This window comes from Varanus komodoensis, unplaced genomic scaffold (assembly GCF_004798865.1).
Source record: "Varanus komodoensis strain SLA01 unplaced genomic scaffold, ASM479886v1 scaffold9, whole genome shotgun sequence".
NCBI classification, from domain to species: domain Eukaryota; kingdom Metazoa; phylum Chordata; class Lepidosauria; order Squamata; family Varanidae; genus Varanus; species Varanus komodoensis.
The window spans coordinates 31,080,124-31,105,813 of NW_025336598.1; the positions used below are offsets into that span (position 1 = coordinate 31,080,124).

At 44.6% G+C, this 25,690-nt stretch overlaps 1 protein-coding gene across 1 annotated transcript; it reads left to right on the forward strand.

Annotated features, from left to right (window-relative positions):
* Nucleotides 1-1,228: 1,228 nt before the first annotated feature.
* SLC38A11 (solute carrier family 38 member 11) lies at nucleotides 1,229-25,432 on the forward strand. Its single transcript, XM_044418312.1, has 12 exons — nucleotides 1,229-1,306; nucleotides 5,950-6,064; nucleotides 7,604-7,678; nucleotides 9,099-9,233; nucleotides 10,540-10,605; nucleotides 11,778-11,884; nucleotides 12,605-12,684; nucleotides 19,195-19,265; nucleotides 21,158-21,319; nucleotides 22,799-22,911; nucleotides 23,881-24,012; nucleotides 25,166-25,432. Exons 1-12 carry the CDS (start codon nucleotides 1,229-1,231, stop codon nucleotides 25,430-25,432), a joined length of 1,401 nt encoding a protein of 466 aa, XP_044274247.1.
* The last annotated feature ends 258 nt before the right edge of the window (nucleotides 25,433-25,690 follow it).

Here is a 25,690-nt window from a genome sequence, read left to right on the forward strand (position 1 = left end):
TTTGTAAACAGGATGTTCTGACCATTCACTTCACAAACCTGTAGAGAACTGCCAGAACCCCAAAATATGGACAAAATACAGCATACACTATCCAAACCCTTCAGTGGTGATATTTATTATTCATATACAGGACATAGGTATAATCAGCTGCACACCAGATCAGACCAAAGGCCCAACTTGACCAGCACTGTTGGTCAGCCAGATGCCCCAGAGAGATGTCAACAAACAGGACAAGTGCCCTGCTGGTTGTTTTCTTCTGCAGCTGGTATAAGGAGGCACCTCGGCTGTGGTACCCATGAGAATAAAGAGCTATCATGACCAGTGGCCACTGACAGCCTAATGCATTACCCTAGCTAAATTCAGGAGGATAAGGTTCCTTCTCCTGAGGAAGAGATTGACAAGCGAAGCCACGTGATCGGGTGCAGGGTGAGGGGAGCTTCGTTTCAGCTCCTGGGATTGCTTTGCAGAACTTTCACCCCAGTGTTGTGCAAATGGCTGTTTTTTTACTGGGGCCTCGGGTTCTAGTCCCCACTTGGCCATAAAGTTCACTGGCCGACTTGGGGTCATTACTGGCTCTCAGCGTGACCTAACTTACAAAATTCCTGCGAGGATAATACAGAAAGGAGGGCTATCTGAACTACCTTGTGTGCCTTGCAAAAAAGGGGAAAGGGCGGGATATAAGTTTAATAACAAATGAATATATCTGGTAAGGCTCCTCTACCTCGCATCGTTTCACTGCTCTTCCCCGGCTGGCACTAAGCCTAGCAACCCGAGCTGGGATCGCTGCGCAGGGGAACATTTACGCCCAGCTCCAGATAGGCCCGAGGGAACAGCGAGGCTTTCTCACGTGGCGCTGATCTTCGATAGTCTCTCGACACGCCCTCCTCGCCCCTTGATTTCTGCCTCGCTCCGACGCTCCAATCCCGGCCGGTGGTCCCGCAAAGCGACCCCAAAGGCGGAGAGAGCGCCGCTTCGCCCCGCGCCTGAGCCGCTGGCTTGACCCGCGCAACACGCGCTGCGCCGCCTCCGCTTTCCCTGCTAGGTGTCGCCCGTGGCTTGGCGGCTGCCGGGGCCCTTCACGTGGCCCGGAGCCGGCGAGCCTGGCGCTGGCGTCTTCCCTTTCCGCCCCGAGCGTCCGCCCGGCTGCCTGCTTGGCTCTGGACGGCACCAGCGCTGGTAGACGCGCGCAGGAGAGAGAAAAGCGCTTGGGCAGCGCGCAAGAGCCGTCATGGAAGAGGCGGCGGCGGCGGCGGCACTGGTCCAGCACCATCCATTGCTCACGCCGAGCCCGAGCCCTGCCCAGCAGGTAAGCGAACGCCTGAGCTTTGGGGGGCGTTTTAATTTCAGTTTAATTTAAGGCGCCATCCTATGCACGTTTAAACTCGAGAAGAGTCCCAGCATGAGAGTTCTAGGACTTGTTCGTTTGATCTGTCTAAAGATGTCTGGGATTACACCCTTAATTGATCTCGTCTGATCGGAGGCAGTCCACGGTGCGGACCCACAGAACCAAAAACGAAACGAAACAAAAGCCGCACAGGTTCGCAAGTGCTAATTCGCATATGCTTAGGGCATCTCTGTGTGCGGTTTTTTAAAATAAACCCGGCCTCCTAACGATAGCTTTGTTTGTCAAAAGGGATGTATGGACAAGGGATGTGGAAAGAAGAGCGGAGGGCACCTCATTTCACGAGGAAAAAAAAAAAAAGCCTAAGGCTGAGATTCACGGTGAGGTGAGCAGGAACAGCAGGAGGTGAAACATGTGGGTGGAAAGCCAGCTAAGTTGGGAAATCAGATCAATGAGATCATCAGGCCACTGGTACCTTCATTTCAGCAGGCTGGTGGGGCAGATGGCCTTCCAGATATTGGGGTGCCACTCCTAATAGGCAACTTGCAACACCACCTCTGTGCCCGATTTATAACCCTCTTTGTCAGTAGGCTTCCAGGGTACAAGGCAAATATTGGAAACCCTTCCCAGGTCCCTGATGCAATCATTTGCTTGTTTGGTGGCCTCAGAGATGTTGGACTGCAACTCCTGGAATCTTCCAGCCAGCATGGCTGAGGAATTCTGGGAGGTGCATCCAAAATATCTGAATGCACCAGAATGGGAAGGCACCTAGATAGGTTTGCACAGCTGGGCTGATAGAAAGTGATTTTCCATTCACCTTCTAATAGCAGCCTCTTCTTGAACGTGGAAGACAGACGGTCAGGGCACCCTGCTTGCATGGAGAATGAGGTGCAGGGAGAATGGAGGGAGTTCCTCAAAATTGGGCAGAAGCACTATTTGGGAGCTGATTCCTTCATCTAGTCTGGGGGGAAACTGCTAGCGCCACAGCCTATCCAGTTCACCAGAGCCTCTGGGAGCTCTCTGCAGCACTTTGCTGGATGAGAAGGGGGATCTAGACAGGCAAGGAAGTCTGCTTTCACCAACCAGCTTCCATTTGTTTAACTCTGGATCCAAACCAGTGTGTTTAGAATTCTAGACCTAAGTTCCCAGGCTGTGGAAACCCTACAAAGGGAGGCCAGTAGAGTTTTAATCCTGCTAGCAGGCAAATGCTTTTTCATTTAGGCAGGCTCTGCGCTTGTTATCATCCTGTAAGGCAATCTGCTGCTAAGGTATGCTTCAATCCAGGGGGTGCTTTTGGTTGTTTTTGTGTTTTCTTTCATTACCCATTTTCAACCAATGCTTTCATTTGATGTGTTTTAATGTTTTGATTTCCAAACAGGTAGCTCTGTTAGTTTCTTGCAGCAAAAGCAACAAAGAGACTTGTATGGCAATTTCCAGACTATAATACTTATTCTGGGACAAGCTTTTGCAGACATTATGTACTTCAGTATATTTTATCATTGGCTGCCTTGAACACAAATTTAGTGGAAGGACACAATGTAAGTTTATTAATAAAGTTCTCCCTGTCATCGCTATGCCACAAGTGCCATCATGAGACTGCTCTATTTTTCCTTTCAGTTCTTAATCTAATAATTTCCAGCAGGATATTTGCCATTTTCACTGCCACAGCACACTGAACCAACTCTTTCCTTCTATACTTATCTGCATGACCTTAAGATCCCTTTCCTGGGTAATAATATATCCCACGCAGAGCCTGTAGTTCAGGGATAGAGCACCTGCTCTGCATGTAAAACGGCCAAGATTCCTGGCATCCCTGCTTCAGTTTGGGAAAGACCCATCTCTGAAAACCTGGAGAACTGCTGCTGGAGAAGAAGACAGGTCTCCTGCAATTTAAGTAGTTGTGTGGGAGATGGGAATTGGGTGTACCTTGCATGACAATTATTGCTTTACTATAAAAATATAGGAATCCTATCCTCTTCTGCATCTGGTCACCCTAACTTCAGTCACCATAGACCAGAGAGGGTAAAGAGTTGCAGCTTCTTAGGGTTGCAGGCTATGCCAGGTTGAGGGCCCATCAGTCAAGAACTTCACTGGGAGGGATGGTGCACAAACTGCTTACGTTGAAAACCCTCCAGAATAGCAGGATTCATTTGGATATTTGGAAATAGGCTGGATTAGCCAGAAGCATGACTTCTAGATCGAGAGAGGTATTACTACCACTCTATATGACTCTGGTGCACCCGCAACTGGAATATTGTGTTGAGTTTTTGGCCCCTCATTCAGGAAGGATATAGCCAGGTTGGAGTCAGCGCAGCGCAGGGCCACAAGGTTGGTGGCCAGTTTGCAAGGGATGCCGTATGAGAGAACTGAGGGAACTGGGTCTCTTCAGCCTGGAGAAGAGGAGACTCAGAGGGGATCTGTTGGTGACATACAGGTGTATGAGGGGATGTCACACGGAGGTGGGTAGAGACCTGCAGAGGAAGGCAGGACGCACTTCAATAGAGCAAAGGTCAGGGAACCCAGGTTCCATTTAGATGCCAGGAAGTACTTTCTGACAGTTAGGACTCCGAGGGTAAGGAATGGGCTTCCACGGGAGGTGGTTCAGGCCCCATTGGTGAGGATGTTCAAGGATAGGCTAGGCATGCACATGGTGGCATGTCGTGAGGGGAGCCGGCTGGAGCTGGGGGTCAGACTAGATGGCCCAGGAGGCCCCTTCTGACTCGCTCTGTTTCTGCGTTTGTATGTTTCTATATAAATACTGTATTGGCAATAAATAAATAATAGTGGGCAGACAGACAGAAACACACACACACACACACTTGTTTCCAGGACTGTTTCTGGTAGTTTGAAACAATATAAAATTATAAATAACAATGCAATAATAGTAAAAACAGTAGAATCAAGAAAAAAGAACACATTTTGAAATACTTGGAATTTCTACTTAGGAATTTTTTGCCCATTAGAAGAATGTCCATCAGACAGCAATATACTTTTCTTGTATATGTATGAATTAAGTAAACATTACTAAGACACTCTAAACCCCCAGTTCCTTTTACTGACAGGAAAACAATCACGTATACGTATGGAATGGGCTTCCACGGGAGGTGGTTGAAGCCCCAATGGTGAGGGTGTTCAATGATAGGCTGGACATGCACATGGTGGGCATGTCGTGAGCGGATCTGGCTGGAGCTGGGGGTCATTCTAGATGGCCTGGGTGGCCCCTTCTGACTCGCTCAGTTTCTATGTTTCTATGATTATTGGGAGGAGCAGCTGGTGGGAGTACCTGTTGAGCAACAGAGAATGCAGGATCAGGAATGAAGTGGGCACAGAGAGGCAGGAGAGTTGAATTTCCATCACTCCAGGCATTGCTTTATGATGCATTTGGAGTGCTGTGGACACAAAGACCATGATGTGGCTGGTGGGGCAGCAGGAAAAAAGGTTGGGGCAGCTTTCTGGCTTGCACGAAAAAATGGCTTGCACAAAAGTTGAAGGATAATAGACCTGTGCTTTCAGCTGAATGTACGGAGTTTGGATTGGGAGAAAGACGCATATGCTTGTTAGTGGTGATGTATATGGTCCTGAATGACAGCGTTGTTGCCATGGGAAGAAGGTCTGTGATCTAGCTTTTCCTCCACGGAGGTAGAACACAAATGTCTTGACATCCCCCACCTTCCATCTAAAGGGAAAACTGCTTTGTTCTGCATTGGATTAGTTGTTGCCAAGACTGCTAAGAGGGACGTCATTTGAGTAGCCTGCACAGTATCCCAAACATTCAAATTAATGTAGTTTGTTTCTAGATGAGCCTTTTATACCACAGTCGCCCTGCCTCACCTGCGGTATTTTACAGGGTGTGGCAGAAAAGAGGTAGAGATGCCACCCCTTTCCATTTGTAACCCTCCCTTGTTCCTCCAGTGCTCCTTTAGTCCCTTTTCTTCCCAGAAAAAGTTTGTTGGGGAGGAAAAGTTGCAGTAGGGTTAACCAGCTTCTTTACTGAGGAGTCCTTCATCTTCACCCATAAACACCAATGCTACCTATGTAACATTACATTAGTATGACCTGTCCTGGAGCAGGGAGGGGAAGCATTTTCATGATCATGATCATGATGTAACTGAAGTTCGTGTGACTGGAGTTTCTGTTGTACTTGCTTTTATCTGAATTCCATTGTACTATTCTGAGATTCTGTTTTGCTACTTATGAAGGACTTGTAAACCAATCCTGTCCAAGTTTACACTTGGAGGTTTTTGCAGAAGCAAGTCACAGCTACCTTTGATGGCACTTCCTGCCTAGAAAATGTGTTTAGGGTTGCAGCCTTAAAGCATCTTGAAAAGCAGCTGTTCTAGTTACGCGGAGATTTGCACAACACTTAAGTCCTTTCTGATGCTAGTTATCATTTAGATTCATGCTGTCATAACTGCCGAGATTTTTCATGGAACTCAGTTTATAACTGTGAATGTTTCTGTTTCAGAAGCGGCAGCAGCTCTGAAATGGAAATCTTGTCATATTTAGGCTTGCTAAGTTCTATGAATAGAAAGGACTGATTTCTTTCCCTCTCTGTTTAGTGAATACTTTTCTAGCATCAACATTATTTTCTAACGTTATTGAAACAGGAGGAAATGGATGAAAGGACAGCCCTTTGCAAACTGAGGAATAGACAAGGATCTAGCAACTTCTCATCAGCTGCTTTTAATGTTATCAACTCTATTATTGGATCTGGTATGATAGGTAGGTACGGCCACTTTCAGCTGGGTTTATTTTTGGAGGGGGTGGTAAGTAACAGTCATACTTACAGTTATTGTCTATGGTCAAGGCTAGAGACCTCAGCAGATTATACTGAGGGCACTGACCAAGGGTAAGCCATAACTAGCCACCATTTGCTCGTATACATTTTATAAAGCATGGATGGGGAACCTCTGGCCCATACAGCTAATCTGGCCCACAGAACTTCTCCATTGTGTCTCCTCCATCACCTTGCCCACTCCCCTCCCCAGGCCATGCCCCTTGGGTTAGAGACTAACAGCTTTGAGGCAGAGATGGTAATCCTCTCATTATCTTTGATCTACACTTGGAGATATCAAGGGAATTCCCTTGCTCTGAATTTCAGGGGATTCTCCTGGGGGAGGTGGCCCACTGAGTTCTTGCTTCAGCTGGGGGTGGTTTTCCTGCTTGTGGGCTTTCCCCAGTGGATGAATTGCATGGGACCCAAGTCATATGAGGGATGTGTGGCCACATCTCCTAATGTCTTCTGGCCTACAGAGGGCTAGAGAGGTCATCCAGCCCTCCTACCTGAAACTGGTCCTTCAACCCTGTGATAAAGGATGGCCAACCTTAGAGCTTTTTTTCTTAACATGAAATAAATAAATAAGCCTTTTGCTCAAATGTAGGGTGTCACAGGGCTCTGTTTTATCTTCCATGCTATTCAGCATCTGCACAAAATGGCTGGGGAAGAGATGGATTGAGGTGCCCTCCATATGCATATGGCAGTGAGTTGCGCCTGTCCTTTTCATCAAATCTAGGCGAAGCAGTGGGCAATCTGAACCATTGCATGGACATGGTAATAGACTGGATAACGGCCAAAAAATGGAGATTCAATCCCGGCAAAATGGAGCTACTGTTAGTGCGTGCTCAGCAAAGTGATGTTCAACATGTTCTGGAGGAGGTTGCAATCCTACTAAAGAATCTGGTTCATAGTTTGGATCCAGCATCATCGCTACAGTTACCTGGGCAGAGTAGACTAGTTATCCATGCTCTGAGAGCCTCACATCTAAATTACTGGAATGTGCTATACATGGGACTATGTTGAAAATGGGGGATTCAGTGCCTCAGAAGAGGGTGGTGAGATTGGCCAGCATGATCGTATTATGCCAGCACTTCTCCATCTGCCCTGGCCACCAGTCCATGTTTGGGCCTGATCCATAGTGCTGGTATCAACCATCAAAGCCCTAAACAGCTTGGGGTCACCTGAACTATAGTTTCCTCATTTATATTCTTTCCTGGAGCCAAAAATTGTCTTCAGCAATTCCTCTCTGAGAGCCCCCACCAAAGGAAATGGGCTGGGTAGTTACTAAGAAGAGTCTTTTCTCTTGTGGCTCCTGATTGTGGAAGGAGCTTTCCAGAGAGGCTTAGCTGGCACATACACTGTGCTCCTTTCTGTGCCAGCCATTTTATTTTCCCAGGCATTCCATTTTTCAGTTTCTGCTTTAAATCTGTTATTGCATTTTAAATCTCTTCACTGTCGCTAGCTTGCTTGCTTTGTGCCCACAGGCCTGCCCTATTCTTTGAAGCAAGCTGGCTTTCCACTGGGAATATTGCTCCTATTGGGTGTTGCTTGCATCACAGGTATCATTTTAAATACTATTGCTGTTGCCAAGTGGCAAAAGTGTTAAGATTTTCAATCAACAGTAGGCTGTTTGATCCAGGCATTAAGATGTGTGGGATATGCAAAACATCTTTATTTAAACAAATCTTACAAGATGATTAGGAAAAGTAGAGCTTTGTGCCATGCTAGATATTCTTTCCTCTACAAGATTAGGGTGGCAGGAAAGGTAGATTTTTGCAAATCACTTAATTTTAGTGCTTGCCAATTAGAATTGCAAATGAGTGCATTTCCAGTGCAAAACCAAGGATTTAGCATTCCTATTTTAATCAAAACACTAAATCTATAAGGAACTTTACAGATTTAGTTACACGTCTTATATTCTCATGTGTAAGAGTCAGTGTGGTCTGGGGACTTCATACTACAGCCGAGGCAGAGGTAGGCCCAGCTCCTCACTTGGCCATGGAGCTCACTGGGTGGTCCTGGGCAATCGTTTTCTTTTGATCTGAGCTAGCTCACAAGTTTGTCATGAGGAAAAATGTGGATAGTTGGCGGGGGGGTGAGGAACGATCTGTGGTGTCTTGAATTCTTCCGAGGAAGTGTAACAAAACAAGTAAGAAATATACAATGCCACAACTATTCTGTGTCAGTGACATATTTCAGGCATGCAGAACTCAATTTTAAAACAATTGAATTAAACCATGTGTCCTCCAGATGTGTTGGACTGCAACACCCCTTGGCCAGGCATCTGGAGAACAGCTGGTTGGGGAAGGCTGTGTAAATCTTGAGAGCTGTATGTCTGAGCAAGGGGATCGCATTCACACCCAGACCTTGCCTTGCTCCAGTAGCTCAGTTTCTGCCAAATCACAGCATGTGTACAGACACAAACTGCACTCCTAATGCAGAGTACATGCAAAAGAAGGCGGCTAGGTACACGATGGGGAGGCAGGCGACCTAGTAGCCTTCTCCAGATGCTTTGGGCTCCAGTTCCTGGAAATCCTAGCTGGTGTGACCAGTGCTTGGGACTTCTTGGAGTTTTATGGTGAAACATCTGGGCCACATCACCTTCCATGGCAAGGGATGCCTGTGAACACCACCCATGCAGGAGATGTGACTGGAGGGAATGACCCCACTGGCTTAACCATCTAATGGGATCAGTGGGGTCCCTTTTCTGCCTACCAAATGAATAGGTCTGTTCTCTCGACAGAATGGGCAGCAGAAGTCTCCCCCTCTGCTTGAGAGCACAGATCTGACACTTCAGTTTTCTGCAAAATCTTCCCCATTTTCACAACCACCACAGCATTTTTCCAAGTGTGCAGTCCTTATCCACCTGGGCCTTTCTCTGTCTGCTTCTTTTTTAAAGTATTTAAAGAGTGCCTGATCCAAAAGAGATGATTTTTAACAGAATTTCTTGCATTATTATTTTCTCTCTCTCCACAACAGATTATTCTATTATACTGTTGATTAAAGGAGGGCATCTGTCTGGAACCAACAGCTATCAAGCACTGGTCAATAAAGCTTATGGCTTTGTAGGGCACCTCATTCTTTCCGCTCTCCAGTTTTTATATCCTTTTATTGGTAAGGTCACACTGCAAGTGCATGATGAGCAATTCTGTAAAAGAAGAAAACTGGAGGTTAAAATTCTGTTTATGGCTAGATCAAACTAGTGGTTTTTCTTCTCTGTGTGTCTTTCAACCTTGCTGTTGCTTCACATTCAGCCTGATGAAAGGGAGATTCATGCAACCCCTACACACGGGGAAAGAATTGAGAGCAGAATTGTGGGACCCAATAAGAAATGTCTGCATGTGTGGAGGAGCTCTATTTGTGTAGATGGGTGAAGTCCCTTTTGATGTACTTGAAATGTTCCAATGGTGCATGTAGCCACTGGGTACATCACTAGCAAGGAAGCCTGTGTGGTCCCACAACTTCCCTTACTCTTCCCTTGTACCCATGGAAGGACTCCTTGGGGAAATTCTGCCATTCTGCAGCCCTGAAAAGACCTGGAGAATTCCTAATCTTGATAATTATTTTGTAGCATTTTTGTTACATTCTAATAAAAGTATTACTGAACTCTAGACTGTGATTTTTAAATTACAAATTCATATGGCTGACTTTCCTTGTTGGTTGTTTGCTTGCTTGTTTGTTTCTTTTAGCAGTGTCCCTGCCTCCCTCCCTCTGTCCAGGTACCACTAGTTTTCTGCTATAGTTGATTTTACAGTTTAATGATGAATGTCAACACACAGACCCGAACTCCGGGAGTTGATTTTAAAATGCTGACTGGTCATGATTTCCATAGAAGACAGCGGAAACCTTAAAAGCATTTTTAAAGTTTCAAAAAAAAAAGTGCCTGAACCACAGAATCCAACAGCAATGCTCAACCATCTGTTTAGATCCCCATTCTTAACGGCTAATGCAAATATTAAAATAATAAATATGAAAACAGTTTCCGGTTCTGCTTAAGAAAACCAGAGAGCAACACCCCATATTTGAAAGAGCTTCTGGATGTAGGAAGGCAGGAAGGAGATCACTTTAAGAGTTTACTCCTGTGCATGTCCCACCAAGTTCAATGAGGCTTACCCTGTATATTTAAGATTTCAGCTGAGGAGTAATTAACATGGAATTGCATGCTCAGGGAAAGCACAGCTTGCCTCTAACGAAATTCTGTTTGGGTGCCCTCTAGCGTTCTGTAGTGGAACTTTTCTTCCCCTTTGTACTGCCAAATCTGCTTTGGAGTCTTGGCAATTCCTCCAGAGCAGAGTTGGACGGTGCACGTGGGTTGCAGGGGGGTCCTTTCTACGATCTTTTCAACTGGCAGATGTGTATGTTTAGTCTTAAACGTTAGCTTTCAAAATAATATAAATAAAGCACCTCCTTTTTTATTTAGCCATGATTAGCTACAACATTATAACAGGAGATACTTTGACGAAAGTTTTCCAAAGAATTCCTGGAGGTAAGTCTTTTGGGGTTTTTTGTTCTTCCTGGTGAATATTATCATATAGTATATTAGGAAAGCTAGTCAAACTCTTTGCATTTTTTAAAGTTAAAACCCCTGCTAAAAGCTTATTTTATGCAGTGATCCCCTGTTCTTTGAGATTCTTGGAGGCTCAGGTGTTGGTAGCTGGTAAATAATTTGACCCAGTTGCTCAGGAACTGAGAATAGCTGGTTGCATTTTAGAAAGGCAGGTTCCTGCTCCTTATGGATTCAGGGATTTGGTATCTAAAAAGTCTCCACTTTTTTGCTGGGATGGAGCATTGGCTCCTTTCATGACTAACTGCATGATCCTTCCTCATAGCCTGCAGTCACTTTCTTCCAGTTTTGTGACTGACTTTCCCATCAGCTAACCAAATTTTGCCCCTACCTTCCAGTTACTGGTTGTTGCACAAAAAATTAAAACATTCACAATAAAGCATGAACATGGAGTACATTTATGCAAAACAAACTTGTGTATTACCTGCAATTCGTAGCTGTACAACATTGGAGAATTCTTACTAGGAAATAGTCTGCTTCATAATTACATTAAAAATGAGATTGCAAGGCTTGTGTCATGAGCTCAGTTCTTTATAATACCTCCATATTTAATATTGTTTGCAGCTAATTGGAATTTTAAACAAGTTCCCCAAAACCTCAGCCAACTGATACTCAGAACTGAATAATTAGAAAATACTGCATTTTAATTAGTGTTGTCATTGAGTGCTACATGAGCAGACTTTATTGAATGCCATCTCTGTGGAAAAAACTTTCCTCCCATCCCTTCCACACTTCTGCCTTCTACATACCCCCAAGCTCTGATTGGGGAGGTCCTCCAGCCCACCTGAGCAGATTTGGAGGCGTGGGAGACTGCAGTGAAGAGAGGCAATCTGTTCCACTGACACTGTTCCTTTGGTGGACAGACAAATCTGGATTTTACCCTTAGACTAATTTTTCATCTCACTTCTCATCCATGCTATTGTGGTAATAAATTGGCAGGCCGTGTGAACAGAATTTTTGCAACATTTACTCTATCCTTTTCTAAATTCAGCCTAATTTTGGATGCTGAGTCTGTTGTTGAATGAGCAATCAAACCTCAATTACTTATAGAAGTATACACCTTAATTCTCTCTCTCTCTCTCTCTTTTAAACAGTTGGTCGAGATAATTTATTTATTGGTCGCCATGTCCTTATTCTGTGTGTTACCATCATCTTCACCCTTCCTCTTTCTCTTTATCGAAATATATCAAAACTGGGGAAGGTAAATCATTACAGAAAAAAAATCTAGATCTTGGCTAGAACTTTAGAGGATGTTCAAGTCAGATAATCAAAAGTTGCACGGCTCTTTTATGTGCGATAAAACTTTTATCTTGGGTGCGATAAAACTTGTGTATGAATTATAAAACACTTGATAAAACTTGTGTATGAATTAATGTGATATCCATGGTATCATGTTGTGTGTTTTTTATTATCTGGAATTGATTTTATAAGTTTTCATGGGCACTTTTTTTTAATGGAAAAGGGATGTGAATATTTTTTATGCTACTGTCTGTGGAACTAGAGTGCCCAGTTGCACTTGATGTGCTTGGAGAGCAGGTTTGCAGCCCTACATATTACTGAAATCATTTAAGGTTGCAACCAATACCAATAAACAAAATGCACCACCTTTTAAAAATGTGTTAGTTTCAGAGTGATATGCTTTATGTTTTGCCTTTGTTTCTTCATCAGTTTGGGTTCTATGTAATATTAGTCATACACAGACTCCTGGAAACGAGCAGGGCTTACATTTGACTAATATTAGATATAACCCCATGTGTTTTAATATTAAAATGACAGCTGTAATGGTCCGATGCTTACTCTTGATCATGGATTCTCTGTCTTTCTCCTATTTGAAAAATAAGATTATGCTTTTGTCATTTCTGAAAGTTTTGACTATAAGCTACTAAAAGCTTTTAATTTAATATTTTACTGCTTTCTGCAGGTATCGTTTATCTCTATAATTTTAACGATTGTCATCCTGGTTATTGGGATTATAAGGACAATAACATTTAGTTCACAGATGTAAGTATCCTGTCATTTCTGGCTCTCCAAAACTGTGAAATACATACAGTTTATTGGTGGGGACTCCTGGTGTTTTCTATGAGAGCTGAATGGGACTCGAGACTGTGTACACAGTCTACATAATCAGTGGTTTTGTCCCAGTGTCATGTGTTTTCAAATAGGTTTTGGAGGCCGCAGACTTGTTGAGCAAAGTCAAAAGAGGAGTGAGTAGTATTCACCATTAACAGTAATTCCTCTGTGAGACTGCTGGTTCCCAGGGTAGCACAAGAATTCAGAGAACATGATGCTAATGGATGGCTTTTAAATAAATTTAATAAATAAAATAATTCATAAATAAAACAAATTTCCAGTTGCCGCTCCAGTGAAGTGCCGGCCAGACCGGAGTGCCAAGCGTGGCTCTCTCTGCTGCTGGAGGCAGTGTGCCACGATCTCTGCTGCCACTAAAATTCCAGCGCTGCAGCTGGGCATCCAGCTGTGCGTGGAGAAAGAAAAAGGAGAGTGAGGCAGCTAATCGGAACAAGGCCGGCTCCAGTGAAGTAGTTGCTAGGCAGAACAGGACAGTGGACAGTGCAGGCTGGTGCCTGCTGCAATCCTGGCCGCTCTTGCTGCAAGACCTGATGGTGAAAGTGTGGAAACTGCGACAACATGGCAGTTTGGTTCAGACAGGCAAACAAGCCATGGTGAAACATGGCAACCTTATAACAAGCCACTGCTTCCCTGCATAGTTCCATGGAGACCAAATGTACTGCACTTCACCATGGATGCTGGGTTCAGACATAATGAGAAGCTTTTGCTAAACTGTGGTTTGTTGTTACATCTGAACATACCTATTGTCTGGAGGGACAAAACAAGATGCAACTCCTCCTTCAAAGCACAGGACTATTTCTTGTACTTGGTTTAGAAACGATTTTATTGTTTTACACATATATGTGTACACACATCAGATAATTTACAATTGCGCTTCATGAAAGGAATATTTATGCAGAGTTTCTAGACTTGTTTGAGAAATTAGACCATCATAAATTCATATCTGAATTCACCTGCACTGCACTTCCCAGTGGATTAGAATAGAAATAGAAAACTGAAGCTCAATCCAGACAAGACGGAGGTCCTGTTGGTTGGCGGTTCGGGCTTCGGAGAAGGTGAATTGAATCTTGTCCTGAACGGGGTTGCACTCCCTCCTAGGGACAAGGTCCACAGCTTGGGAGTGCTCCTCGACCCGGAGCTTTCACTGGAAGCTCAGGTGACAGTGGTGGCGAGGAGCGCTTTCCTCCAGCTTCGGCTGATTCATCAGCTGCGCCCCTACCTGGAGTACGACTGCCTTGCAACAGTGACTCATGCGCTGGTGACTTCCCGTCTTGACTTCTGTAACGCGCTCTACGTGGGGCTACCCTTGAAGATGGTCCGGATACTTCAATTGGTTCAAAATAGAGCTGCCAGGCTGCTGACGGGGACTGGACGTTATGTTCACATGACTCCAGTTCTCCGTCAGCTTCACTGGCTCCCCATTGAAGTCCGGGCCCAATTCAAGGTGTTGGTGATGACCTATAAAGCCCTAAACGGCTTGGGTCCTGGTTACCTGAAGGAGCGCTTGCATCCATATATGTCTGCCCGCCCCCTGAGATCGGTGGGAGAGGCCCTTCTCCGGGAGCCCTCCATGGAAGAAATTAGGAGGGTGGTTACTCGGAGGAGGGCTTTCTCAGCGGTGGCGCCTAAGTTATGGAATGTGCTCCCCAGAGAGGTTCGCCTGGCGCCGAAAAACAAATGACGGCGGCGCCAGGCGGACCTTTTTATTTAAGCAGCATTTTAAATGTTAATACTATTGAATTTTATCTGGCCAGGGCGGCTTATTTTATAGTGTGTGTGTGTGTGTAAATAATAATTATTATTCTAATGTATATATTTTAATTTTTATTTATGTTGATTCTAATTTATTGTTGTAAGCCGCCCCGAGGCTTCAGTGAATGGGGCGGCATAAAAATGTTTTAATAAATAAATAAATAAAATAAATCTGAACTGAGCCATCTGGATGGGAATGAAAATCCATCAGATTTCACATTTCTCCAAATGTTATATTCACTCCTCAGCTTCAAAACTTGTATCAAAATGCATATTTAAGAAATCTCTATTTTCAGTGAAAATTCATTCAGCATCTTAAATGCAATTTTCCAGAGGATTTCTTAAGAAAACAATTGCAGCAGGCAGTTAATGTTCTCCATTAATTAATGCAATGCTGAAAAGTGAGACAGGTTTAGGAATTTGAACAGCATATAATGCTTTGAGTAATGATGCCGTCAATGCAGGTGCTTAGGAAAGGATGCTGTGGCAATGCAAGGGGGCAGCAGCAGCTGGGCCCACCTTGTGCCGGAGCAGGTTGTCGGTCACTGTCTTCTCCCTGCTCCATCTTGGCCTTATTTCCCCCTCCCCTGGCATCTCTTAGCAAAAAGCTTCCTTTTCCTCTCACAGAAAAACCCCATCATTCTTTTCAGTATCTGAAGGGTGTGGTTCCTGTGTTCTCAACTTGGCGATATAATTGGAATGGTTTCAGAAATATTTTGGGGAGGGGGGTAAGGAGGCACATGTTGGGAGTGTAGGCGGCCCCTCGCACACACGCTTCCAAATTTCCATGGCAAAGTGGTGATTCATGGATTTCACCCACTCGCAGTCTCGTTCCAAGTGAGAAGCGAGAACACCCCCCTCCCGGCACCTTTCTGTTGGGCATCACAAGAAGAGTGGCGATTCGGAGGAAGGAATCCGAGTGGCTTTGGGCCTCGCAGGGAGTGTGTGCATGCGAAGGATTTGCACCTGCTTTTTTGTGCTGTTGGTGCAAAGTCTGAACAGAGAAGAGGCGCTTGTTTCTGCAGAGGCTGAGGATACTGCCCTGGGGGAGGGCGGCAAGTGCTCTCCCTGCCCTTTAGCACTCGTTGCTGGAGAAGAAGCTGCAGCCCAGCAGCGGCGCTTGTTCATGGCGACTCTCAGCCCAGCCTACCTCACAGGGTTGTTGTTTTGGGGATAAGATGGAGGAGATATAAGCTGCCCTGAGCCCTTTGTAGGAAAAAGGCAGGATATAAATCGAAAAATTTAATTAATTAAATTAATTCTGGTGAAAACAGCAGCATGCTGGCTGAGTAGGCAGCTCTCTCCCGTAAGTGCACGTTTTGGCGGGAGCTGTGTTGTTTTCCACTCACTATTTACAGCTCACAAGCTGCCTTCGGTCAGACGGATTTCCGGCCTTTATTTTTTGAACAGGCAGGGTGCTGGCAGGGTTGGGCCATGCTGGCTGTGACTGATGGAACTAGTAGGCCAGCACACCCAGGGTGCACCTGCATGAGAAATGGTGGCATAAGAGATGCTATTAAAAGATCCCCATCAGATACAAAAGCAGACCTCTTGTGGGAGGAATCCTGAATTGCAGGAAGGCTGCAATAGGACCCTGTTTTATGAAGATGTTGTTTTCGGTCGGCATAAAAAGGCATGATTGTGAGTGGTGTGCAGAGCCTCTTTCAGCCATCCAGTCCCAGGCTCAGCCTTTTCATTTTAGAGTTTCATTGCTGATCCAGCACACCGGACTTGACGGTCTGACACCGTTTTTGTTGTCCAACTTCGACCTGCAGAGAGAAGGAACCTGGGAGGCAAAAGTGGTCCTCAGAGCCCTCGCAGTTGCCTACCCTTAATTGAAACAGTCACAAAGGTGTTAACAGTCAAGTGTGGGGGAGGGGGGAGATTAAGAAAAGCCCCCTTTGTCTGTTTCGGTCCTTTTCAATCATTTCCTTTGTTTCTGCAGGTGCCTCCCATGCCGTGCCTCTTGCCCTACCCATTATATTACTTTCCCCAGCCATTTTAAGGGCTCACGAAAAGTCCTGCACAAGCAGCGTGTTTAGGAGATCGTTATGTGCAGCTCCATCAATTGGCCCCCACATGAAGGGGTGAGCGCTTTGGAGCGTGCCCTGCTTATTATACTTGCTCTGGAACATTGTGTAGGTCACCCACCCATGAGAATTACTCCGGAGTCCCACGGCTTTAACCAGGGGAGGAAGCTCCTCTGCCAGACACTTTGGCCCGTGCCTCCCAGCGACTCTTGCCATTGGCCACACTGGGAAGCGCTGATACAGGCGTGAACCGAAATGCCTGGAGGACCACAAGTTACCTGCTCCTACCCTCACCCTTTGTGTTCTCTGCTTTAAAAGTAGATGGTGACACAGTGCAGCTACCAGGGCAGTACCAGGGTGAGGCCACACGCCACAGCCTTCGCCCAGCTCAGACGGCTCACAACGTCAGAAGCATTTTGCACTACAAAAATGCCACATTTCAGGATGAGTCACTAAAAATTGCAGGATGGCAACAGTTAAAGAATCATGCAGTATTAAGAAATGCACACCCACCCTTTACAAAAGCCACTAATGAGTCATACTCGGGCCTAACAGCAAAGCATTCAAAGAGCAGCACCCCCACCACCATCTGACCCAAGACAAAAAGTTGCCCAAGCACCAAGTCTGGGCCCTTTCAGCTCTTAAACAATGAGGGGTGCAGCTTGCCTGAGTTGGACACATGAGGATGGATGTTGTAAATTACACATCCACACCACACACTTAAAAAGATGAATGTAGAAACATACTTGAGTCTACAGTCTGATACACACATCACCTGCCAGCAAATTCCATTAAACACAACTCTTCCTTTAAAACACGTCTTAGAGCAAGAAAGGAAATGACAGCTAGCATTTATTTAAAAGCAGAGTGAATTAGTTTTAGGATTAATTATTATTCATAAGCATGTTTTTAAAAGAAGAAGAAATTATTTCTAAGGAATGCAGATGCTTTTCAGGCCTGAGTAGATGATAAATATTAAAGCAACAACAAGAAGAACATGTTCTGGAGCAGAAAGCCATTCAAAAACTGGGGAGAATTTTTAAAAAACCCACTAAAAACCTCGAGTTGAATTGGCTAGAGCGAATAGTACTTGGAAAAGCTAATCTGTAAGCTGCACAGATTATGTGAGACTGCTGTGCCCTTTCCTCTGGACAGCCCTGTCCCAGTGGTCTCCAGTTGTCTTTTGGCTCTCCAAAGGTGCAGCCACTGATATGGCAGGTAACAGCACCCCCCCCCCCACATAAAAAGGGGCACACACTGGTGCCGTGCAACTTCACCCTGCTGGCTGGGGCTATTCTGCCCTCCAGCTCCACCTCCTTTCCTTTTTGCTGCTTACCGATCAAATACAGTCATGCCCCTGCAGGATTTTCACTTGCAACTTAAACGGGCTGCAGACTGAGGGGCATTTTTGCATGGTCAGTGAAGGGGAAGGGGTTTCTTGACCCCTTCAGCTAAGTGACGTGTTCAAAAGTTGGGCCTCCACCTCTGTGTTTGCTGACTCTGCGTTCTGCAACTTGCTTTATTATTCATGTGCCTTGTTCTGTAATATGATGGGAATTAAGAGTAGAGTTTTAAATTAATGGTTGGAAAATGTCAGGGCAGCCTTCCTTGCTCTGTCTAGCGTATGCCTATTCCCCCCACTTTTTTAGTTCACAGTTGTCCCCTCCAGCGTCTAGACCTGCTCTCTGTCTCCCCCCGCCTCTTGGTCTTGCTATTTCTCTTCCTTCCCAGCCTCCAGCCTCACTATTTCTCCATGCCCGCCTCTCTTTAGCTGACTTTCAGCAGGCTTGGGACTCCCAGTCACATGCTCTGTGGGAGCTGCTTGCGGTGACAGCCACAGTAGTTTCCCAGATACAGCCGTGGGTCCAAATAGGTTGGGGATCCCTGGATTGGATGCACTAAGTTTTATTAGAGCCAAGTGTAGAAAGCTGTGTTTAGCAACACAGTCCTAAATGGCTGCAAGGAGAGAAGTAAAAGCCTTAGTTCTCCTCATTTTAAAAAGAGCACTACATCCTTGTCTGTTGTGAATGGCTCCCTCCCTCTTTTCCACTCCAGGAGACTCTGATGAAACTTTAGAAGCACCGTCTTTTTATTAAAGCTTGACAGGTTACCAAATAGTATAAATCAAGACCGCATTCTCCTTGAGAGGTGACAGAAGCATCGGCTCATGCCAGGAGTTGAGTCCAAACTGAAACTTCCTCTGCTTCTCTCCCTTGCCGAAAAGATTCTGTCTCCACCTCCGCTACTGGAGGACTGGACCACAGGAAAAACTTCGTAATCAGCCCGTTGGTTTCCCCTGTTGTCGCCTGACTGGCTCAAGGAGCTTTTCCTGCATTTGCTCCCACTCCAGCCTGAAAAGCCTCTTCCCTTTCCAAGGCAGGCTGCTTCTTATGCTCTGCTGGGGACGCTTCCCTAGGTAACCTGAAATTGCTGGGTGCTCTGCCTACCGCTGCCCCTCCGCCTCCTACTCAGAATCAGATGGATCTACCTGAAGACATTGTGACCCAAGAGAACGGGGGCCCCTTTCTGCAGAGCCCCAAACGCTCTAGCTGTCCATTGCTATTAATCCACAGCATTCCGTGCGTTTTGAGATTTTGGTCACAGGAAAAGTAGCAGCCTTACAATAGTTCTCTTTTTCCAGATCCCAGTCAGAAAATCCTTGGGTGTTTGCAAAGCCAAATGCAATACAAGCCATTGGAGTGATGTCATTTGGTATGTGTCCAGGATTTACGGAACATTTCGGAGGAATCAGCAGTCTGCAAACTAGTCTGAGGTTCCTTTTGCATCAGTGCAAGTCTTATGCTTCTGGGTTTGCTTGGCATTTTGTCTTATTTTTTTATTTATGTAACATTTTTATATGCTATCCCAATACTAAAAGTCTCTGGACAGCTTACAAAAAACCAAAAACCAATAATGTTCATGGGACATCATAACCGATGGATGGATTTGTGGAAATTGAAGGGTGACCTGATTGTCATGTATAGTGGAATAATCCCAGACTGGTTTTGTGATGCAAACCCCCCAGCCTTGATGAGAGTTGCCTTTTATTTATGGCAGAATGGTGATAGAGGGTAATATCTTCCTTTCACAGATCACATCCAGTGTGCAAGTTCTTCTCTGGGCTTTTCTTCTCACTGTATTTCTGTGCCAGCTAAGCTCCTAATGAGGCTCTCATTGTTAATGCATTTGCGGAATTGTGTTACAGCCCTGTAGTGAAAGGATCCAGAAATGAAAGTGCCGCATTCAACAATATACAGTAATTTGGTGGCGGGGATGGAGGAGATTCGCTAGAGAGCATGTTTCATTCTTGCTTCCAGAGGAGCTACAATACCTTTGTGGAACACGTGGCATGATTTCCATCCCTGGAGGTGAAGCTAGAAATAGATCCTTAAGGAGAGAAAGGTGGTAGCACCTGGTGAAAGATGAGGGTCTTGTGGAAGCAGCAGCACTGCAAGCGTTTCCGATAAGGGTCAGCTAATGTGCCGCCATCCAGATGAAGGCCTGTGGCCCTTGCCAGCTCTCATCTGCTTAGCCGGTGGGGAGGCATAATGGAAGTTGTCCTTCCAACAATGCCTACAGAACCCCACATTCTTCATCCCTGGTTGACATGAATATATCATGTTCACTTTGTGTGGTTTATGCCTCACTTGTGTCATCACACTGGATGGGCACGGCCCAACCAAAGCCAGGTGCATTAAGGACCCTGCTAGACCTTGCAGGAAACAAGTGGCTGCTTAGCTCCAGCCTGGAGCAACATCTGTGAGGAGCTGTCCGCATAGGATGTGTTTGCCCACCACCCACCCACAGCAGTCAGTGATACAGAGCGGGAGAAGGAAACTGCGTTGCAACACCAGGCCAGTGGTAAGCTCTGCAAGGCACTGCAGAAGAGGTGGTTGTTGTTAGTCGCGAAGTCGTGTCCGACCCATTGCGACCCCATGGACAACACTCCTCCAGGCCTTCCTGTCCTCCACCATCCCCCGAGGTCCACTTAAGCTCACGCCAACTGCTTCAGTGACTCCATCCAGCCACCTCATCCTCTGCCGTCCCCTTCTCCTTTTGCCGTCACTTGTTCCCAGCATTAGGCTCTTCTCCAGGGAGTCCTTCCTTCTCATTAGGTGGCCAAAGTAGTTGAGTTTCACGTTCAGGATCTGGCCTTCTAAAGAGCAGTCAGGGTTGCTCTCCCCTAAGACTGACTGGTTAGAAGGGATGCAGAAGAGGAAGGGGATGCAAAAGGTATGGCGAGTAGTCAAAATAGTACCTCTGCGTTTAGCATAATATCTAGCTTTGTTGAGGCCTCACTGATATTAGTGGGAGATGAATATGTCTGTACACAACTTGCTCACTGAACGTATTAAGTTGTCTGTGCATGTTTGTTTCTTTAAAGTATTTTTGCTCCATTCTTTCATCCAAAAGTCTCCTAGAGTAGCTCCCAAAGATTAGCACATGATGTTCTTGCCCTCTAAATTACAAGCTAGGCCCCTCTAGCCTATTTTCAACATCCTGCATTTCAACTACCTTACAATACATCTGCCCTAAAACAAGTTTATTAAATATATATGCATGTTTATATTTTGCACAATTTTTAACTACTATACCTCTTTCAGCATTCATTTGCCATCACAACAGTTTTTTAATTTATGGCTCTCTGAAAGAACCCACCCTGAGGAATTGGGCTCACATCACACACGTGTCTGTTCTGTTTGCCGTGTTTGTCAGCTTGGTGTTTGCTACATGTGGATATGTGACATTCGGAGAATATACAGAAGGTAAGTTAATCCATTGTGGATTATCCTTATTGCTGAGTTTATAGACATCTGATTGTTCCTATTATGATTACCTAGATTAAACTTTTCCCCTGGTTTCTATTTTCTTATCCACTAATCAGGACTGTGTGTATTTAGGTAGGATTTAATACCGAGTCACAATTTTCTATTCTGAAAAGCTGAGTTTCATATTTAAAAAATAAACAGCAAATTAAAAATCCTGGAACAGCAAGTTTCTAGATCTTATGGCTTCTTACATTCACATCCCAAACTGTTCTACTGAAAATGCACCAAAAATTATAATTCAGACTTACTATAAAAACAAACAAACAAACAGAACCAAACCAAACCAAACTTCCTAACTCACCCTGCATTGCAGACTTTGCTACATATTCTACATTTCAATTATGCCTTGTGCCAAAATCCCCACAATAGCATTTTGAAGGAAAGATAATGATCCGTTATGTAGTCATACACTTTCAAAGGCTTCACAGCCCAGGTGTCCCAGGCATGCTCTGGTCCAGCTTTTATCAGGCTTGCACAGGAAGTGTGTTTTCTGATAGGCTTCCTCCTTAAGTGTTTGCCCTTCTCTTAAAACAATCACTGCAACGGAAATCTATTCATGTGTTTTTCTTCTTTAAAGCTGCCTCATACCCTGACTGTAAATCAGATGCCAGCAATACTGCTACAAAGAGGACTTACCACAGAGAGCCTTCCCCAACCTGGTGCACATCAGTCGTGTTGGATCACAACTCGCAGCTCTACTTGCTGGGCATTGTCATCCAACACACCTGAAGGACAGCAGGTTGGGAAGGCTGGCTTGGAGTAAGAGTAAGCAAGAAGTTAGAACTCTGTATATTTTGGATTTCATCTCCCAGAAGCCCTTGCCAGTATGGCCAAGAGCTAGGAATGCTGGAAGTTGACGTCTAAAGCATACAGAGAACGGCTTTCTGCCTACTCATGGGATAGAATATGAAAAGCCCAAAAACAAGATGTCTGTCTGGAAATAAATTTCAGGGGGGGGGAATCAAAATAAATGAGTACCTTTTCTCAGCATGCACAGCTGTTAGCAAATTCTGAAACATGCCCATGACAGAACAGGCTGCTTAACTTCTTCTGCCTGTCCAAAGCACGTAGCGGTTCCTCATGCCAGCTACCGGAGTACTGCAGTCTTTGAAATGGAATTGACCACGAAACCAGGTTTTGATTTGGCACAGAATTCCAAGACCACAAGAACAATCTTTTTAAAAAGCCCAAAATCCCACTGGATGTGCCCAAGCTCTTGAGCACGTCTGAAGAAGCTCTTTGGGTCCCCAGTCAGCATTTGTGGCTATCCAGTTACAGGTTTCTTTCTTTGAAACACCAGCATGGAACCAGTAATGTTTAAATAAAGACATTTCCATTGATCTGTATCCCTGATCATGGCTGAGACTTCATTTTGGTGAATGCAAATATGTATTTCATTGTCTACCAATTCCCCAGGAGACATATTTGAAAACTATTGCAAAGATGACGACCTTGCTACGTTTGGAAGGTTTTGTTACGGAATCACTGTCATCCTAACTTTTCCAATAGAGTGTTTTGTTACCAGAGAGGTAAGCATTAATCATGCATATTCCTCAGAATGCTGTGAGTCACTGTTAATTTCTGAAACCCTAAAATAATCAGTGTCCAGTGTTACTTCATGATGCCACCAAGTTAACAGGGGCTGAATATTTGCAATGGTGGCTAACACATGACACAGCTCCTTGAGGGTAAATTTTAGCATGATGGGCCGTTTGTTCCACTGTAATATAAAGAGATACGTTAACAGTGGTGTCTATACCAGTGGCTAGGCATTGAAAACAACACTGCTGGTTGTTGTTGTTGTTAAAGTTAAATAACTAATAAATAATAATTTTATTTCTATGCTGCCCAGTGCCTGATAATGGATAAAGGAAGATGGGCTATGTGCTAAAATATTCTGATGTACAAAATTACATATTGTAGGAAATTATGGCAATTATAAATCTAACAAGACCTCTTTGGAATTATGCTCCATGCAAAATGTTGAAATAAGAATGTAAGATGACACACTATGGATTTACGGATACAGATCATGCATAGTTTTCATTTTGGATCTGTATGACCTCTGTTTGATTCTAATTTACATTGAATCTTTGATCTTCTGTCAGCTTTTTGGAAGATTTTGAAAAAATTAAATAATGCAGTGATGACTCAGAGCCTTCACTCTAGGTCCAACTGTTGATCTCTTTTTCCAGACTCCACATTTGGCCAACTTCAAGGTCCTGGAAACGTTTTCAAAATCAAATTCTGTGTGTATTATTGTGTGGTGGGGAGGACATTTGAATGAAGTTCTGTTTTGGACGTGTATGCAGTGGGTTGTATCCAATCTTTGCCTTAATTTCTGTTTCAGTGAATCTGCTCTAAGCAGGACTGTCATTGGAAAGCAGGCAAACAAACCCTGCCTAGCACATAACTTGAACATGTGAGATATGGACTGTGTCATTCATTCAAATGAACAACCTGTCACAGCAGTGCCTAAAACTGTGTTTCTGTTCCAGGTAGTCGCAAACGTGTTTTTCAATGGGAACCTTACAACCCTTTTCCACATTATTTTGACAGTGATTGTTGTTGCTGTAGCTACAAGCATTTCCTTAGTGTATGATTGTCTGGGAATAGTATTAGAGCTAAGTGTAAGTGTACACATGACAACTACATTCTATTTGATACCTCTTTAATTGTAACCTCATAAAATAACTACACTCTCAGGATATGTTTCAGGGAGACACGGGCTGTGCACCAGCGCCAAGACAATAACCTGTTCTCTGACTCTACAGAAACATGCTTTTTCCAGAACAAAAAATTGGGAGGGTTATTCTGAAGCTCCCATGTGCTTCAGGGCCAAATTTAGAGGCAGGACATTCAGCTAAGTCCCATCTTCTCTTGCCAGAAGGTGGAATTCAACACACAAACAGTGTAAAGAGCTTGAAATTGCCGTGCTGATCTCAGAATTGGGATAAAGGCTTAGGGCTAAATCCAGCACTACATGAGTATACTTCTGGCAACAGGAGTTTTCCATCCACCCTTCTCCATGTACTCCCCCATCTGCTCTGAGGGGGGGGTTGGGGGGGCAGATTCAAGCTTCATGTGGTGTCTATGCTTTTAGCAGAAGGGTAACACCTTGTAAGACTAGCCATAAGCTGATCTAGGATGCCCTTTTGTGTTCGCCTAACTATGAAGCATTTTTTTTCTTAGAAAACTGAGTCTGAGATACCTGTAAAAATGCTAGTTTTTTGTTTCAGCCAGTGACCATCTTTAGACATTTAGACCTACCCATCCTTTATTGAATCCTTGGTTAACACTTTGACCCAGGATTTGTTAGTTACTCCTCAAACTTTAGTTTGTTTTCTCAGTCCCAGTCTCAGTTCCTGCCCCTCAGTGTATCCGAAATACCTTTGCAGCACTATACTACTGTCATAAAGAGGAGGTGGGACCTTTGGACTATTCTTGCCCATGACCTTTGTAGCCTGGCAAAACAACCCACAGTTCTGAGTTCACATATAGCAGTAACCTATGGTTTAATCAACCCACGCTTTACAATACAATGTCAATCCATGGGTTTTCTTTCTGTCTTTCCATGGTTTGTTGGAACAGCTGGATTTGCCCATCAGAACAACCCAAAATTCAGTCCCACTACCAGGAGTTAGTGTTACTTGCAAATCCAGCCATTGAAAGCAGCTGCCTTTTCCCCCAGTTCCACTTTCTCCTAAATACCTTATATATAATGGATTATAGAATCACGCCTATCAAGCTCACCACTCTTTGTGTTTTGCTTCCGGTTTGTAGGGAGCGCTCAGTGCAACTCCACTGGTCTTCATTCTGCCTGCAGCCTGTTATCTGAAGCTCTCTGAAGAGCGATGGACCCATTTGGATAACCTTCTCTCTGGGCTGATCCTTGCGATTGGTGTCCTAGTGATGATAGTTGGCTTTGTTATGACTGTCCTTCATCCCCAGGAATGTAGTCATGGAAAAGAAATGCCCTACTGCTTCCTTGGAAACTCCTCCCTTGAGAATAATACAGTTCCATCTTCTCGGCATCTTTACCAACCCTAAGCAGGAAATGTTTCCCAAGGAAGCATAGTGCAGTTGTAGATGTGGGTTTTGGTGAGAGCTATTGAGTGTTTCATTTTTTAAAGTACTTTTTGATAGAAATTTAAGAACTGGTTTTTCTATAGACATGCCCTAAAATGCAAAAGTACTGCTCTTGAATTTGTCCATGTATCTGAATCCCTTTGGTCTTGGATGGATGGAAACCTAAGAAGATGGCTTACACGGAGTCCATCTGTTGGCCCTGACTTGCCGCCACTGCTC